The 14775-nt window shown below is 52.0% G+C and overlaps 5 protein-coding genes across 5 annotated transcripts; 3 read left to right on the forward strand and 2 right to left on the reverse strand.

Moving 5' to 3' along the window:
* Positions 1 to 1158: 1158 nt before the first annotated feature.
* M436DRAFT_66347 (uncharacterized protein) lies at positions 1159 to 3888 on the reverse strand (the record flags this gene model as incomplete). Its single annotated transcript, XM_013569192.1, has 3 exons — positions 1159 to 1674; positions 1726 to 3707; positions 3765 to 3888. 3 exons carry the CDS (start codon positions 3886 to 3888, stop codon positions 1159 to 1161), a joined length of 2622 nt encoding a protein of 873 aa, XP_013424646.1.
* An 891-nt stretch (positions 3889 to 4779) lies between these two features.
* On the forward strand, positions 4780 to 5491 carry M436DRAFT_53921 (TspO/MBR-related protein; the record flags this gene model as incomplete). The annotated part of the gene is made up of 3 exons (XM_013569165.1): positions 4780 to 4891; positions 4953 to 5125; positions 5174 to 5491. 3 exons carry the CDS (start codon positions 4780 to 4782, stop codon positions 5489 to 5491), a joined length of 603 nt encoding a protein of 200 aa, XP_013424619.1.
* Positions 5492 to 6438: 947 nt separating this feature from the next.
* Positions 6439 to 7532, forward strand: M436DRAFT_75273 (uncharacterized protein; the record flags this gene model as incomplete). Its single annotated transcript, XM_013569255.1, has 4 exons — positions 6439 to 6478; positions 6616 to 6709; positions 6770 to 7039; positions 7094 to 7532. 4 exons carry the CDS (start codon positions 6439 to 6441, stop codon positions 7530 to 7532), a joined length of 843 nt encoding a protein of 280 aa, XP_013424709.1.
* A 291-nt stretch (positions 7533 to 7823) lies between these two features.
* On the forward strand, positions 7824 to 10185 carry M436DRAFT_84531 (oligosaccharyl transferase stt3 subunit; the record flags this gene model as incomplete). The annotated part of the gene is made up of 3 exons (XM_013569256.1): positions 7824 to 7977; positions 8033 to 8707; positions 8759 to 10185. 3 exons carry the CDS (start codon positions 7824 to 7826, stop codon positions 10183 to 10185), a joined length of 2256 nt encoding a protein of 751 aa, XP_013424710.1.
* An 807-nt stretch (positions 10186 to 10992) lies between these two features.
* M436DRAFT_53432 (DUF1765-domain-containing protein) lies at positions 10993 to 13809 on the reverse strand (the record flags this gene model as incomplete). The annotated part of the gene is made up of 4 exons (XM_013569075.1): positions 10993 to 11370; positions 11449 to 11914; positions 11970 to 13538; positions 13586 to 13809. 4 exons carry the CDS (start codon positions 13807 to 13809, stop codon positions 10993 to 10995), a joined length of 2637 nt encoding a protein of 878 aa, XP_013424529.1.
* Between the last annotated feature and the right edge of the window lie 966 nt (positions 13810 to 14775).

The following is a 14775-nucleotide window of genomic DNA, read 5'->3' on the forward strand; positions in this document are numbered from 1 at the left end:
GCGGTAAATACGACTCCCTAGCGGAAGCCCGCTCCTGCCTCTAGAGACACTGTCACACGTGGTCCGCCATTCCACTCGCATTCTGATCGAGACATCTGCGTGAATACCTACCTACCTCTCAAACACGTCTTCTGACCACTGAGCATCACGCCCTCCACATATCGCATAACTCGAAGTTGGTCAACCAGAGATGCTAGAGATGCTTGGCCATGGGCCTGTCTACCCACTGCTCTGCTCGGCCTCATCCTAAACACCCATCTGGCCGCTGCATCCAGCCAAGCCTCACCTTCGAATCATTTTTCTTCTGGGCATGACGACGCAACTGACAATCTGCTTCTTTCGCTCAACTGGTCCAGTACCGGTCACCATGAGCGCTGTGATACTGAGTCTCTGACCCATCATCCACCTTAAAACAGCAGTCTACAAACACTTCTCGTACATCTCCTTGCCACACATCTCCACTGTTGCAAATCATTGCAACTCTGCCACGACTTTCTCAGACTCACCAGCCACACCGCCGGCACAATCCCATGCTGCCCCACCAAAAGCTTGGTTGTTTGCAGCGCGTCAGAGCGTCCCGCTAGCACCTTGATATCACCTTTTCTTATCGTCCGCGGCCGCCGAGCCTTTTCCTTCTGTGCATCCGAGAAATCTTGAACACCATCATCTGGGCATGACTTTTCAGCGTAACATGAAGTAATTGATAAAGAGTAGGCTTGCCGAAACCCGAGTGGGATCTACTTGGCAGAGTTCATTTCGAGGAGATTTTTATACTCGAGTAATCCTGGAGAGGACAGGGTCGTACCTCTTTGTTGACTGGAAAGTCAATCGACGACACCACAGAACCATGGGATGAACTCTTCTCATTGAACAATACTGCGGAGAATCCTCTCGGTCACTATGAAGGTCTCATGTGTGGTTTGCGGCGAGGAGACACGCTGTCGTCGAGTAATCAGGAAATAAAGCTTTAGTAATATTTTGTTCTCAAAGACACCCATGATCATGTAGTTTCACCGACATCACTTACCGCAAATTATCAGTCCATGACTGTCGGTCTCGTCGAAGTTGTAGCAACACCAAGGAAACCAACAGCAGAGAAGAAATAGTCATCTCGAATTTTCACTCGCAAGAGTGCAATCAACTATGTACGCCCCCTTTTTAGTAGTTGAGCTCTTCCGCTCCTCCAGCACTGCCAGCTGCATCAAGGTCGTTGTAACTCTTCAACGCACGGCCTTCGACTGCTTGTCTAGGTCCGACAGTGTGCTCTCCTCCTTCCATGAACATACCCCGGCGAGGTGGGGTCAGGCGGCCGCTGATGCTTCGTCGCGGCTCAACCCTCATACCACCCCGGTCGTACGGACCCGGTGCTCGAGCATTGTTGGTGCGCATACCGCCTGTCCTCATCGGTCCAGCGCCACGGTCACCACCTTGTATGTTCCAGCCAGGCACTGTCATAGGGAACTGTCCAGGCACAAATGGATTGAAGCCGGGAGGCCCACCAGCATTTGGCATGGGCATTCCGTTGTTAAAGAATGGCATGTTGTTCAAGCTGAAGTTGCGAGGTGTACCCGTCGGCATGTTGTTGTTGACAGGGAAGTGGCCGTTGCTGCTCGCATCGTTGCGTCCCTGGGCAAGTCTGGCTGGGTCAAGGACATAGCGGTTGACAAGCTCAATCTGCATCATAGTCAATATTTATTCGCAGTTTGGAGGCGGCGATATACTCACGTCTTCCTTGAGTTTGTCGTGCCAGTCCTGATGTCTCTTTTCCACATGCTTCTTCCAGAAGTTCTCACCCTTGAAGAGCTTTGTACACTCTGGGACCTTGCATCTAAACTTGAACTCGTCCTCCTGTTTCACGAACTTGCTCATGTCTTCTTCAAGACCCTCTTCAACTGGCTTGCCGCCGAGCTTCCTCAGATCAACATTGTAAGGTTCAAGTATCATGAGAAGTTTCTCCTCAAAGGTCTTGACCCAATTGTATGCCTTCTGAAGCTGGTTCTTACCGTAGGCTCGAGGGGCAGACTTTCTCTCCTCCATCGGTGAGCCGTCTTCGTTGTCTCCAGGACCGCTTTCTTGACGCTTGAGCGGGAACGGATCTCCATTTGCGGTCGCTCTGGCGGTCTCTTTGGCTGCCGAAGTGAGACTTGCGCGAGGACGACGAAGATGACCTCCCGCGCACTTGCGCTGCAGCTCGTGGACCGAGTCGCATTCGAACACGCAGTAGAAGCAGAAGTTGTAAACACGACGGAGATACTCGACGAGCAGATCAAGCTTCTTCTTCTTGATCAGGAGTTCCTCATCATCGACATCCTCATCAACACCGCCTTCGTCTTCTTCGCCCTCTTCCATTTCGCCATCATCGAGATCTTCGTCCTTGACGACTTTGGGAGCTGGGATCGGTGGTTGCAAGTAACCCTTGCCAGCCAGTTCGTCAACGCGTTGCTCAATCTTGCCAACTCCGTCGTAGTCATCGCCCATCTCTGAGTCGAGTTTTCTGACCAAGCGTAGAGCGAGATCCAGGTCGCGTTCGACACGCTCGGGGGCGGAAAAGAGGTCCCATAAAGCCTTCTTTCTTGGGTTGTCTTGGGGATGATGAATACCAACATGAACAGTGAAGTCGCCCTTTTCGGGGTCCTGTATCGTCTTGTTGTTAATCTCATTCAAAGCTCTCTCGCAGACGGTTTGAGTGTGGTTCGGCTTGTCTTGATCCATGGCACCCCCGTCAGTGTCCTGGTCGTCGTCGTCACGACTTCCGCGACGCTTGATGTCCTCTTCAGGTATCTCGGATGCAGGGTTGAGCATGATCCAACCAAGGCGGTGGAACTTCTTTCCTGGGTTCGGATCGCTCAGGCTCAGCCACTTATAGCCACCCTCGCCCTCACCCAGATGTTCCTTGCAGAATTCTTCCATTCGCTCGCGCGAAACAGCTGGGGTGATGGTCTTGACGAGCAGCGTTGGTTGGAAAGCGAATGGGTCTCGTACGTCACCGCCTTTGGAGGGTAAGAGATCTGATACAGCCAAAACCTCAGCCGCAGCACTGGTCTCTCCTTCCTCCTTTTCGACGATACCTCCAGCCCCATTACTCTCGCTTTTGTAGATGCCCTCGAGGGTAAACTCGTCAAAGGTACCAGCCGTCAAGTCCGAGTCCCACCTAGCGAAGAGATCGCGTCTGAAATCGAGGACCTTCTGGCGCAGGGGATCACGAACTTCGGGTACATAGCGTTCGCGGAACCATGTGTCGTACTTGTGGCCATGAACGAAGAGTTTGGCCATTCTTGTGTTCCAGTTCAGCTTGTATTGATCATAGGCATTCTGAATCTTTGATCGCTGTTCGTCGCGTGATTCCTTGATAGGCTCAGGACGACGACCTCCATTCTTTTGACGCTCACGCTGTTGTTTGATCTCTTGCTCGGCTTTCCACCACTCAGCAAAGTAACTGAATCCGACCTGCGAGGCTTCCAGCAGAGGGTCCCTAAGTTGATTCACTGGGATAGCTCGCGGAAGGGCTGCATCGTCGCCTGGAATGTATCGATCAATGTTCTTGGGAGCACCTGGCTGGATCTGAGGAGACGAGCGGCGTCGGTCGCGGGGATAGTCTTCACGTCCACGGTAGTAGTCATCACGCGAACGATCGGGCTGGTAGCGGTCGATTTGTGTAGGAGAGCGAGAGCGGTTACGGCCAGCTTGACGGACACGACGATCGGAGTCTGTTGCGAGTATGTGAGTCAAGGGTCAGAGACAGAAGCGAAATGATGGTGACGTACTCGGCGACCTGCGTCGTTCACGGTATGAATCCCTTTCGCGAGAATTGTAAGACTCGCGGTCGTAGCTATCGACCTTGGTGAGATCGTTGGGCGACTTTGAGGGGTATGTGTCGAGAGCGTCCATAATGATGTTTGTCGGAGGCTTAACAAAGCGACTCTTGCGCACTGAACACGACCATGACAGGTTAGAGCTCGATCGGGAGAGGTTGAAGGGTAGAACGAAACAAATAAGACTCGGGGAAACAAAGAGAGTGAATGAATCAGGGTATTTGGTAGTGAAGCTGGAAAGTAACGATATAGCGGATCGGCGAGTGCATGGTGATAGGGAGGTTGAGGTTGAGAGGACGCGACGACGAGACGAGTCGGAGGATTGGCTAAAAGTCTCGCGAACAGAAGAGAGACGATACGAACAATCTAGAGCAGGACAAAGGCCGAGAGACGTCGACGCATCAACAAAGAATTGGACGCTGTCGACGACAAGATGGAAGAAGACGAGGAGCGACTGTCCTGTCGCTAAGTTACTGTGTCGAAGCTCGTCGCGACTCCGCGCTATATTCGGCCCGTGCACGCCGCTGTCGCATCTTTCCAACAATAATGTCTGGGGAAGCAAAGCGTTTCCCTTTCGGGCCTGGATGCTCTCTCGAGTCCATCAGATTTCGCGAACTCAGCCATATCCCAGCAGCACTCGTGACTGTAGTCATGTGCGCAGACCAAAGACTACCTGTGGTGAATCATACAAGTGTGGGAGAAGAGCTATGAGAGACATCGCAGCTTAGTAGGTACCTGTAGATTGTTAACAGCGGCTTCCGACTCCGATGGAAAGAGCTTCCGCGACTCTTGGTTTGGCCGGGGAAGGGGCGTCGTCATGGTTCGATTCGCGTGTCTGTTGTCGCGAGTTGCGATTGTTGGCCCGATCGATGCAATTGACGAACGCACGAGACTCAGCTAAGCAACAAGGACTTCTTCTCTTCTGCGACCAGCCTCGTCTGTTTCCTGCTGCATCACCACCGTCACAATGACTTCGTACATCCCCCACTTGACGCTGCCTTCGTTCATCTTCGAAAAGCCGGCCGTCTCCGTGCTGCTGCCCATCGCCCTCGGAACTGCTGTTGGCTACTCGACCAGACGTGAGTTGACACATGCAGACTACTGTAAGACTCGATACTGATCACCACTTTGTTCCAACAGCCAAAGAGACGCAAAAGACCTATCTCGCCCTGCGTCAGCCTCCCCTTCGACCTCCGCCATGGGTCTTCGGCCCGGTATGGACCATGTTGTACGGAGCCATGGGCTACGCCGCTTTCCGCGCTTGGTCGACTGCCATGAACTCGTTTGATGCAAAGAAGGTTCTTCTCGCAAAGGTATCCTAAGCCCCTCCGATCAATGTACCCCTACTCACTCCATCACAGCAAGGCGCAACCCTCTACACTATCCAGCTGGTTCTCAACCTCGTCTGGATGCCCCTCTTCTTCTCCATGAAACGCCCCATCGCCGCTACTGTCGACATTGTCGCTCTGACAGGCGTTACTGGATACCTTGCCTACATTTGGGGCCAGGTTGACGAGGTTGCTGCATGGACTCTCGCTCCCTACCTCGGCTGGCTTAGCTTCGCGACCTATCTGTCAGCAGGCTGCGGCTACTTGAACAACTGGGATTTTGCAAGCAAAGAGCGCCCGATAGCGGACAAGCCAAAAGACACCAAGTTTGTCGATGAGAAGAAAGAATAGGCAACTTTTGGCGCCCTCGAGATACCCAATAGTTGTGCCAAGCGAGAACAAGGCTTCATGCGATCACCCATCATTCGTCATGCTTTCTGGCCCTTTCGAGCTGGCAGCATAACTGTCATGCACGCTCTGTTTGCGCCTGCTCCGTCCGACATGGTTCAAGACCTCATGTCGACCGTGTCCGTAGACGCTATATACTACAAAGTTGTACGTTGCTTGCAGCGTCTTTCCAAATCACTTGCTTATCCCGAAATTCTTGGAGTGTTGAACAAGCCTAACTCGATAGCCAATCGGTATTCGTTCCTGACTGCCATGTCACGATCTTTCGTGTGGATGCAACCCTCATGACCCAGGAAACTTGATCCCGAACCCCACCCTTGAAACACTCCGACCTCTTCCAAGTCCTCGTCGCAGCACCTAATTTCAGCAACATGGTCAGGTCGTGGACTGGTACTTCTGTTGAGGTGCTTGCCGATTTTATATGAATCCACATGCTAATACAGCCCACTGCAACCCTCGAACACTACGAGTTAAAAGCAGCAATTCACCCCGAACACAATCAACACCGCCTCTTCGCACAGCCCCTCCCATCGCCTTGAAAGCTCGACTACAAGACCCCCTCCAACGGCCCTCCACTTTAGGTGTGCACGTAGGCTCGTACAAATGGATTCCTTTTTCAAGTCAAACGATTGTTTCATGGCAAGTGGTGTCTTTCCAGTGTTTCTGTATACTTGCGCTACCCATCCACGGCTGTTCCTGTAGATCGGCCTGCTTTGTGTGAGCGGTCGCACGAGGGTTGCGCTAACACACATCAAAGGAATCGTTCGAAAGGCCATACAAGATCTCTCCAGATGAAGGAGATCCGGCCGAAGACCCCCTGAGCAACATCCACGTGCATCCTTTCATCTACGCCGGGTTGTTCGAGCCAAGCGGAGTTTCGCACGCCGACTATGGATTTGAGAGCGAACAAGCATTTCAGTACAACGAGGAGTTTGTACAGCGGCGCGTGGCCGAAAGTGAGTTCGCGGAGCCCTGGACCGGAATGAGCAGTTCCATGGTCTTCTCGACCACATCGACCTTGTCGCAAACGATCGTTGCCGAGCAATCTGGCCACGTGAATGTCCAAGTTGATGGGACAGACTCGGGGTATGCGTCACTCAACTGCCAGCCTTTAGTATGCCTCCAGTGTGGCAAGACTTTCAAGAACAAGGCCGAAGAGAAGTAAGGAACCGTGAATTGCGTATTGCTGTGTTCGTTACGAGACAAACTAACTTTCTGTAGAAAACATTCTTCAACACACAGTCGACCGTTCAAGTGCCGGATCAAGAATTGCACCAACACGAAAGGCTTTGCAACATCCAACGATCTCGAGAGACACCAGAAGGACATCCATCTGATCAAACCAAAGCACGGACCTCAATCGTATTACAGATGTGTGTTACCAATATGTTCGAAGCGGGAGAAAATATGGTCCCGGAAAGACAATTTCAAAGCGCACATTAGTCGAATGCACAAGCATATAGCCATGGATATCGACCAGCTTGTCGCAAGGTGGGTGAAATTACCAGACCTGAAGTTTTGTAAGGTACTGAAGATGGTGTTCAGATCAGAGATGACACCCACTCCAGCAGAGATGGAGCATCTGGCGCGTGCTAAGCACGCACAAGCACAGAACAGAAGTAAGGGAAAGCAACGTACCAACGAGCAGCCAAGGCAATCAAGCACAGCACAGTGCACCAAGGCTAGACTACAGGTCGAGACAGCGCAAGCAGCAATTCCCCTATGGCAGACCAACATGCCAGGCTATCTGGACGATATGCCTAGTGAAGCGGCTGAGATGGGACGGATGAGAGTTGCAAACACGTTGGTTCCGAACGTGGTGCTGAGTTATCCATATGGGCTACCAGCCACACAAGAAGGGCATGATGGGTTCAGTGGACGACACAATAGTACGGATGGGGGATGGGATGACATGTCAGATTGCAGCTTCGCGTATTCACATGAGAGCTCGGCGTTTGGTGGAGGAACGAGCGATTTTGGTTGATGGAATGATTGAGGCTTCTTATACTTTATCAGACGGGTGAATGCAGTTATGACTCTACGATCACAACGTATGCCTGATATCGTTCGAGATAGCATGAGTTGCAACATAGAGTATCCAAATAACGCGGAGTTGAGACGGACTTTGCCGGAGTCTGGTCGGGGGTCGGGGTCTCGGGAGGTTGACGCGCATGCATGGATGGTCGAGTGCTGGAAGCTTAGGTGTCCGCTTGCGAGTTGTGCCTGCCAGAGCAACAGCTTCGACCCAATACCACACCCATTCTAGACAGCAAACATGGCTGCCAGCGTGGGAAGCTCCTTCTTCAAGGGAGAGACCGGTCGCAACACCAGAGGCCTGCTGCGGCTGATCATCCTGGTCACAATTGCTGCAACCGCCGTGGCCTCTCGTCTCTTCTCCGTTATCCGCTTCGAGAGCATCATCCACGAGTGTACGCCAATCCTCTCTGCACGTCCTAGATGGTCACTGACAACAATCTCCTACAGTCGATCCCTGGTTCAACTTCCGCGCAACAAAGTACCTGGTGCAGAATGGCTTCTCGAGCTTCTGGGACTGGTTCGACGACCGCACATGGCACCCCCTCGGCCGTGTCACCGGTGGTACCCTCTACCCTGGTCTCATGGTCACCAGCGGTGCCATCTACCACTTCCTCCGCCTTCTCACCTTCCCTGTCGACATTCGCAACATCTGTGTCATGCTGGCTCCCGCCTGCTCTGGCCTGACTGCCTTCGCCAGCTACCTCCTGACCTCTGAGATGTCCGACTCGCCCTCAGCTGGTCTCCTTGCCGCCATCTTCATGGGCATTGCCCCCGGTTATATCTCGCGTTCCGTTGCTGGCAGTTACGACAACGAAGCCATTGCCATCTTCCTCCTCGTCTTCACCTTCTACCTGTGGATCAAGAGTGTCAAGGAGGGTTCCGTCATGTGGGGTGCCTTTACTGCTCTCTTCTACGGATACATGGTCTCGGCCTGGGGTGGTTACGTCTTCATCACCAACCTGCTCCCTCTGCACGTCTTTGTTCTGCTGTGCATGGGCAGATACAGCCCTCGTCTGTACGTCAGCTACACGACCTGGTACTCGCTGGGCACGCTTGCGAGCATGCAGATTCCCTTTGTCGGTTTCTTGCCCATCCGCAACAGTGACCACATGGCTGCTCTCGGTATGTTGGCAATAGTCTAGTGCCTATCACGCCCTCCTAACTCTGTTACAGGTGTCTTCGGTCTCCTCCAACTTGTCGGTTTCGTCGAGTTCGTGCGCCAGACTCTTCCCAGCAAGCAGTTCCAGACTCTGCTCCGCGCCTTTATCCTGGTCGTCTTCCTCGCAGCATTCGGAGTCCTCGTTCTCCTCACCTTCTCCGGCGTTGTCGCTCCCTGGAGTGGTCGTTTCTACTCGCTCTGGGATACTGGATACGCAAAGATTCACATTCCCATCATTGCATCCGTGTCCGAGCACCAGCCTACCGCTTGGCCCGCCTTCTTCTTCGATCTCAACTTGTTGATCTGGCTCTTCCCTGCCGGTGTTTACATGTGCTTCCGCAACCTCAAGGACGAGCAGGTCTTTGTTGTTATCTACGCTGTCCTGGCCAGTTACTTCGCTGGTGTCATGGTCCGTCTGATGCTTACCCTGACTCCTGTCGTCTGTGTTGCTGCAGCCCTTGCTCTGTCTCAAATCCTTGACACGTTCCTTGTCACCAAGACACCTGTTACTCCTCCTGCCCAGGCCAACGACAGCACTGATGCCCCGAAGACTGCTGCAGCTCTGATTCCCGACGCTCTGCGCTCCACCCAAAAGCCTCTTGTTGGTATCTACTCGACTTTCTCTAAGTTTGCCATGACTGGTACCATCACCGCCTACCTTCTGCTCTTTGTTCTTCACTGCACCTGGGTTACCTCGAACGCCTACTCATCCCCTTCGGTTGTCCTGGCTTCAAAAATGGCCGACGGCTCGCAGCACATTATTGATGACTACCGTGAGGCCTACTACTGGCTCCGTCAAAACACCGAGCAGAACGCCAAGATCATGTCCTGGTGGGATTATGGTTACCAGATCGGAGGTATGGCCGACCGTCCCACTCTTGTCGACAACAACACCTGGAACAACACCCACATTGCCACCGTCGGTAAGGCCATGAGCTCCCGCGAGGAGGTCAGCTACCCCATCATGAGACAACACGAAGTCGACTACGTCCTTGTCGTCTTCGGTGGTCTGATTGGCTACTCCGGTGACGACATCAACAAGTTTTTGTGGATGGTCCGTATCGCCGAGGGCATTTGGCCCGACGAGATCAAGGAGCGCGATTACTTCACCGCTCGCGGCGAGTACCGCATCGATGATCAAGCCTCTGAGACCATGAAGAACAGCTTGATGTACAAGATGTCGTACTACAACTACAACTCGCTCTTCCCTGCTGGCCAGGCCACTGATCGCGTCCGCGGCTCCAAGCTCCCTGCCGAAGGCCCTGAGCTTTCTACTCTGGAGGAAGCCTTCACTAGTGAGAACTGGATCATCAGAATCTACAAGGTCAAGGATCTTGACAACCTCAACAGAGATCACCAGAGCGCCATGGCATTCGAGAAGGGTAACAAGAGAAAGAAGACTAGCAAGCGCAAGGGCCCTAGAGTCTTGCGTGTTGAGTAGATTGTTTAGGTCTGCAAAAACAAAAGTTGCTAGAATTTTTCTTGCCTTTAGACCATGTTTAGGACAGTTCTTCTGTATATCTCTTATCCTTCTTTTGAACGAAATGTAACAAAGCATTTGAGCCAAAGTTTTTTCTTTCCTTTTTTCTTTTCTTTTTTTGATGATCTCACAGAACCAAAAACGAGCCTTTCATCGTGATGATTGACACTTCAACACCAAAGTCGCAGAGATTTACTGACATAGGCACACGCACACACACACACACGACACGCAACACATACCAGAGCAGAACCTGGGCTCCAGAAACTCTAGTCGGTTTCTTCCACATGCAATCTTGTACGTATAAGACAGCCTGCCACGTCAATACCATAACATCTAGCCTATAACCATTTTCCATTCCATTCTCCACACACACGTCTGTCTCTTTTGATCAAAATATGCCAGATGACTTGAACACTCTGTTCTTCCTCTCCCAGATGTAAAACTTGCCAAACACATTCGTAGTGCAGAGCAGAGCTCATCTGGCATGTTTCAAGAAGAGTTTTTTTTCTTTTCGTAAAGACCAAAATATTTACTATATGGTAATAAACAAGATACCCCGTATAGATCCCCATCCAGGACCTTTCAAAGGCCCATAAAGAACTCCCAAAGACGACCAATGCAAATGCAATGCACAAAACAAAATGAAGAGACCGAAAATCCCCCGTATCCAACAAATGCATGAAACTATACTCAAAAGGACAAACAAACAAAAAAGAAAGAAGAATATACAGAGAAAGTGTTATTTAGTCTGCAGAGCTGACTGCTTCATCTTCCCTTGCCAAAGACCTCGACACCCAAGGTTGGTGTCTCGACGTGCTTGTTGGTCGGGACTCCCTCGCCCTTTCTGCGCTCAAAGAAGCCTTGGCACTCCATGAGAATGCACATCCATTCCGCCAAAGCTCTGCCAGAGTACGTTGACTGAGCTTTGAACTCGCCTACGGGCTCGGCGGCTTGGATAATCAGCTCGTCGCAGCCATCTTGCTGGAGGTAGAGGTGCGCGGCCAAGGGCAGTCTGGGTGGTGCAAGGCGCATGGCGGTAGGGTGGTGTGCTTTGGGGTGTAGCTCGAGGGAAAACTTGAAGGAAAAGTTTCGATGCCTGATGGGCGAGGGACCCCGGCTGACATGAGGTGTTGCCTGAGGTGACTGCTTCATGACGGAGGCACGCGATCGTGATGCTTGAGTGGCGGTTGTTGCTGATCGGGTGAGTTTACCGCCAGACACTGTCGATTCTGGCGCAGATGGCGAGAAAGCGGACGAGGAAGGAGTCTTGACCGTCGAGACAGATGCTGCCTTCGACCGGCTCTTGCCTCCAAAGATGCTGCGGACAAAGCCGCGAAGTCCACTCTCAGGACGCTCGAGTTCCATGCCAAAATCAGAAGACGCTGATGAACTGGGACGGACGTCCAATGAAGCCGCCTGTGATATTACCGAATCTCTCTTCCAAGCCTGGCTGGGTGTTCCTACCGAGGCCGATGGATGATGTGGTACGATGCCGTCAAAGGCTAGGAAGGAGCCGCCTGATGCAACCTGAGTATCAGTGCGAATGATCAACAGACGTCTGCCAGGCGCAGGATTGCAAGGGGTCGTTGAGGGGGGTAGCATCCTTCCTTGAGCAGCTTGTTGTCTTTGCCACAAAAAGTGTGACCAGATTATCTGGAGACGCTGCAACAGTGTCTCGAAGATCAACCTAGAGCGAGAAAAATCAGCAACTTGATCAAAAAGAATCGAATGAGTATACGCACTTATCGCCTGAAGATCCTTCCCCGTCATAACGACCGAGGCGCCAGCAGAGTAAACGCATGTAGTAAGCGCGAACCATAGGACACCAGTGATTGAAGGTCTTCTCAAAGACCTCTTGATCGAGCAGAAGATCGATGCAGATCTTCGTCTTACGGTCTGGACTGCTGTTGACCGTGCTCCAGATTGTGAATAGAAAGGCGAACAGTCTGATTTCGGTCATTGTGTTTTGACTGAATACCATTCTCTTGCACACGTCTATCCAGAAATCTGTATCGATGAGGCACGATTGCGAGAGATGCGTCTGCTCGTATCGGACAATGATTGGGAACGCCTCTTCCAAGAAGTCACAAAGAGTGTAGCAGGCGAGATGGTTGTAAGCAGAGATGCCGCGTGCACCTGCCTGAAGCAGACAAGCAAATGATTCTGCAAAAAGTTGTCGAGCAAAAGGATGTTCCAAGGCTCTCTCGGATAGAAAATCTCGAATTAGCATTATTAGGCGGTTTTCCGCCATTATTCGGATAGCATTAGTAGGTGGTAAGGGTAAAGTCGACGCAACTGCGTCTGGGTCAACCAGAACGTCGTCAAATGTGGGAGAAATGTTGGTTGATGGATCACCGTGCAAATGACCTGCATCACGGTGAATGGTAGAATCGAGGTTGACCAAGATCTGGGAGTGCACAAAAAGTAAACCTGGGACACAGATTTTTTCTTTCCTGGTGGCGTCCGATGGTAGGTAGTCGGCAACCAGGATATGGAAGTGCTTCACGAAAGCGAAGAAGAGATCACTTTCGCGACCAGACCAGCGCTCGAGCCAATATCCATACCACTGGATATTTGCTGTTCCAAGCGGCAAAGGAGTCTGCGTTCTAAGGTGTCTGAGCATCTTTCCCAAGGAGACGAAACCCAAAGATTGCATGGAAGGAGGAAAGGATGGGTTGATCCTCGCAGCAGTGTCGGCAAGATTATCGAATTTGCTTACACCGCTTTCAGTGAGAACCCTCCTCATGACTTCTGTTGGCGCATCCCATAAGCGCACGAGCACCTCGGCGATTCCTGGACAGAAGAAGAAAGCATATGCGGTCGCTTTTCCACAGAAAGTCACCAGACTAGCAGATGCGTTTTTGAGCGACATTCTGTCAACCACAAAGGCCATCTGTGAGTTGAGGTTCTGAACAAACATGTTTCGTACGTTGTGGTGAACAGATTCGGTCAAAAAGTCTATCCCAGTCGAGGACAGAGAAGTAGTGGACTTGTTTCTCAAAGGTACGACGGCAGTCCTTCGATCGAGGGGACAGAATGGAGAGGGAGAGAGACGCCATTCCTGACGATCCATTATGCCTGATATGCCGTCCAAAATGGCTGGTCGGTCTGTGCCAGAAATGGACTGATTGTTTCTTCCATGGAGCATATCGAGAAGGCCGGTCCACCACTTGTTTAGGATGTTGGTACGTCGGTCCAGATCTTCTGCTCGCAATGCAAGATTGGACGAATGATCGGCGTAGTTTCGGAGGAATGGTAGTAGCGAGGATCTCACCACGTTCGCTTTCATAGTGCTCGATTTTGATTGGAACCTGGAGACTGTCAGCTAATATCGATACAGGAGTGCAGGTGTGCTCACTTGGTGTAGTCGCCATCGAGCGATCTGAAAACACTCCATAGCTCGTCTTTCTTCCGGGGTAGAGTGAGACTGGGCAGAGTCTGGTACTTTTCGGCAGAAGCCAATGATGGCATGGGAATCGCGCGATCAGGGTGTAAGTGTGAGGTGGTATGCAGTTTATCAGTCGAGAAGGACTTGGGTAGCGGTGGCATGGGTGGTGGACGAGAATTGTTGGGCTCCTCCATGGACGCTCTCACTGTTGGGACCACTGTCTTGGTTGATCTCCTCTTGAGCACAGTGCCCCTTCTGGCCAGGAAATTACTGCCTTCGGTGGTCTCGGTATCGTCTTGCTTGTTTTTCTCCGAGTCTCGTCTTCGGAACATCGACTTTCTACGAGAGACGACCGGTCGACTGGCCACTGGCGATGGACTAGCAGCAACATCTTGGGCTGGTCCATCGGCTTTTGGTTCGCGAGTGCGGTTGGAGGGCGAGGGGGAGCGTGAAGGGGGTGCGCTAGACAATCTTCTACTCAATCGCTTGGCTAACGACCTTGACTTCGAGGGAGAGCGGGCGCGATCGCCCAGCACTGGAGCAGGAAGAACTTTGGCCGAATCTATGCTCGGAGTTACATCCTTGAGCGAGGCTGGTGGGCTTGGGTTGTGTTCGCTGTCAGCCGTGACGGTGATCTTGGGGCTTTTATGTAGCTCGGCAACCAGGTCCTGAGGCAGGCTGACAGGCATCATCTGATCGTCGGCAGGCGTGGACCAGCCAGACGACTCGGGCGGTGATGTGTCGGTACTGTCATCGACCATAGGAGCAATCAGATCCTGTTCGCAGAAGCTCCCTCTGTTGGTGATGGCCAGGGGAGCATTGTAAGCGGGATTCTTTGTTGCTGCATGTCCCAAAAATGTGTAACTAGCGCTACGTGGAAAGTCGGGGGCGCTCGAAGCCTCGACGTACGATCTCCTTGCTCTTGGGTTTGCAAGTCCGTCCGCATGGTTGTGGTAGTTGTTGGCTATGCTCGTCATGGTTGAGGGATGTGCTCGATCCTTCTCTTGGATATTCTTTGTACCGGATCGAGATTTGCGACTTTCTCCTCTCTAGATGTTCGTAATGTGTTTCGCTCCTAAACTCTTTCTCTTTCTCGACCACCCTCTTCCGGTTCAGGGAAGTTGATCAAACACAAGGCGCTGCGATTACAGTCCAGCCAT

Source organism: Aureobasidium namibiae, assembly GCF_000721765.1.
Source record: "Aureobasidium namibiae CBS 147.97 unplaced genomic scaffold scaffold_16, whole genome shotgun sequence".
Taxonomy (NCBI): Eukaryota; Fungi; Ascomycota; class Dothideomycetes; order Dothideales; family Saccotheciaceae; genus Aureobasidium; species Aureobasidium namibiae.